Source organism: Sinocyclocheilus rhinocerous, unplaced genomic scaffold (assembly GCF_001515625.1).
Source record: "Sinocyclocheilus rhinocerous isolate Xijiao unplaced genomic scaffold, SAMN03320098_v1.1 scaffold4100, whole genome shotgun sequence".
NCBI classification, from domain to species: Eukaryota; Metazoa; Chordata; class Actinopteri; order Cypriniformes; family Cyprinidae; genus Sinocyclocheilus; species Sinocyclocheilus rhinocerous.
In genome coordinates, this window is record NW_015648132.1 from 1,950 (window position 1) to 3,834 (window position 1,885).

Consider the following 1,885-nt stretch of genomic DNA (forward strand, 5'->3'; position numbering starts at 1 on the left):
TATATATATATATATATATATATAAAACCAGACTCATCAAGCCCCATAAACAACTGCTGACTGGATCAGAAGAGCTCTTTGAATTAAAGATTTAAAGCCCTGAGTTCTCACACTTTCTTTTTTTAAAAACTGTATCAAAACCAGGTGTTAAGCCTATGGGTTACAGGAGTGTTAACAGTTCCATTATACGAAAATATGCGCTCATAAGCATACAGTAAACGATCAGAATTACAGCATTTTGGTGAATAACCAAGGACCATTCCTTGACATATTTGATACGGCTATAAGCAGCTTAAAGAGGTTGCTTTTATATAAAATCTGTATATATATGATTGTAATGATATGCAAAAGAAAATTAAAGTTGCATAATTATCCTATCTATTTTTCTTCAACCACAATATGTATTGAACCACTTGTACTTTGTATTAAATAAAGTAAAAACCTAATTAAAATGGAATGTTCTTATAGGCCAATCGGTGCCTTTCATTGTAACATAAGCTGCTTAAGGTTGTCGTGCAAGATGGTGTCTTTGACATCACGGAAGACGAGTCGAATGTTCTCTGTATTAATGGCGGTGGTGAAGTGATGGTAAAGGGGCTTCTGCTGCGGTTCACGACGCTTGTTACGGAAGCAATCAACCAGGAACTTCTGCACGTCCAGCAGATTATGGGGTTCCCCTGTGAACTCGGGGAAGTAGTCCTTGATGTTCACATTATTAACTTTTTCTTCCAGCAAGTCTGTCTTATTGAGGAAAAGAATGATGGAGACGTTGGCGAAGACGCGGTTGTTGACGATAGTCTCGAAGATACTGAGCGACTCTGTGAGCCGGTTGGTCTGACGGTCTTCCATGAGCACCTGATCGTATTCGCTGGATGAGACTAGGAAGAGGATGGAGGTCACAGAGTCGAAGCACTCGAACCATCGCTTGCGCTCTGACCGCTGCCCTCCCACATCCACCATCTTGAAAGGAACATTCTTGATCTCAAAGTCGTACTCATGAATACCCTTGGTGGGCTTTCGTGCCAGCAGTATATCCTTTTGGCTGGGCAAGTAGTCCTGCAGATTAAATGGAAACAAACATCAGACAGGCATAATGCTATAAGACCCTGAAACATTTATTAAAAATTTGTACATGTATTAGAGATGGGTGTTATGACCGTAGACACAATAAACCAATACATTTGTGAATTCTGTCTCTATCACAGTTATGCTCACATCACAATACAGTGCTACACTGTCACAACAGTTTATTTCCATGCTTTTAAGCCTTGCCAGTTTAAATGTTATTTTTAAGCTATTTTCAATTGTTCAAAGCCCAAAAATAAGAACTCAATTAGGTATTTGCATGCTGTCTGAGTGACGGTTTCTGTTCCCATAACACCAAAGTGCACACTCAGAAACCATCATACGAATACCAAATTGAGTTCTCTTTTGCAGCCTATTGTGCTTAAATAGTCAAATACTCAGAAAGGTTTGTCAAAATGTCTGTCTCGGCTAGTATTCACAAACACATTTGCCTGTCTTAAGTGAATATGAACAGTTGTTTTTTTTGTTTTTTTGCATGTGTCAATATATCGGATCCATGCATTAAAGGCACAATATGTAATTTTTTGCCACTAGAGGGCGCATATTCAAAACAAACAAAGGCGTAGTTAGATGACACCGTGACTGGGTGTGGAATCATGGGAGTTGTCTTCATCCCCACAGCCGAAGCAATCCGATGGGACTCAGGCAGAAATCATGTTCATGGATGAGCTAATGTATTAAAGATTTATTAACGTCATAGTATGAAGCAGAGTGAGGCGTAATCAAATTGTTATTCACATAGGCCGCTGAATGAGTGCAACACACGGCTTGAAAGCAGCGGAGCTTTTATTATGCCACA

At 39.4% G+C, this 1,885-nt stretch overlaps 1 protein-coding gene across 1 annotated transcript in view; it reads right to left on the reverse strand.

Moving 5' to 3' along the window:
- Positions 1 to 20: 20 nt before the first annotated feature.
- The window catches only part of LOC107709641 (guanine nucleotide-binding protein subunit alpha-13-like), a gene marked incomplete at its 5' end in the record, with an annotated part of 15,990 nt that continues 14,125 nt past the window's right edge, over positions 21 to 1,885 (reverse strand). Inside the window, one exon of the mRNA XM_016514215.1 lies at positions 21 to 1,056. Coding sequence (XP_016369701.1) covers positions 484 to 1,056 — 573 coding nt within the window. The remainder of the gene's footprint in view (positions 1,057 to 1,885) is intronic.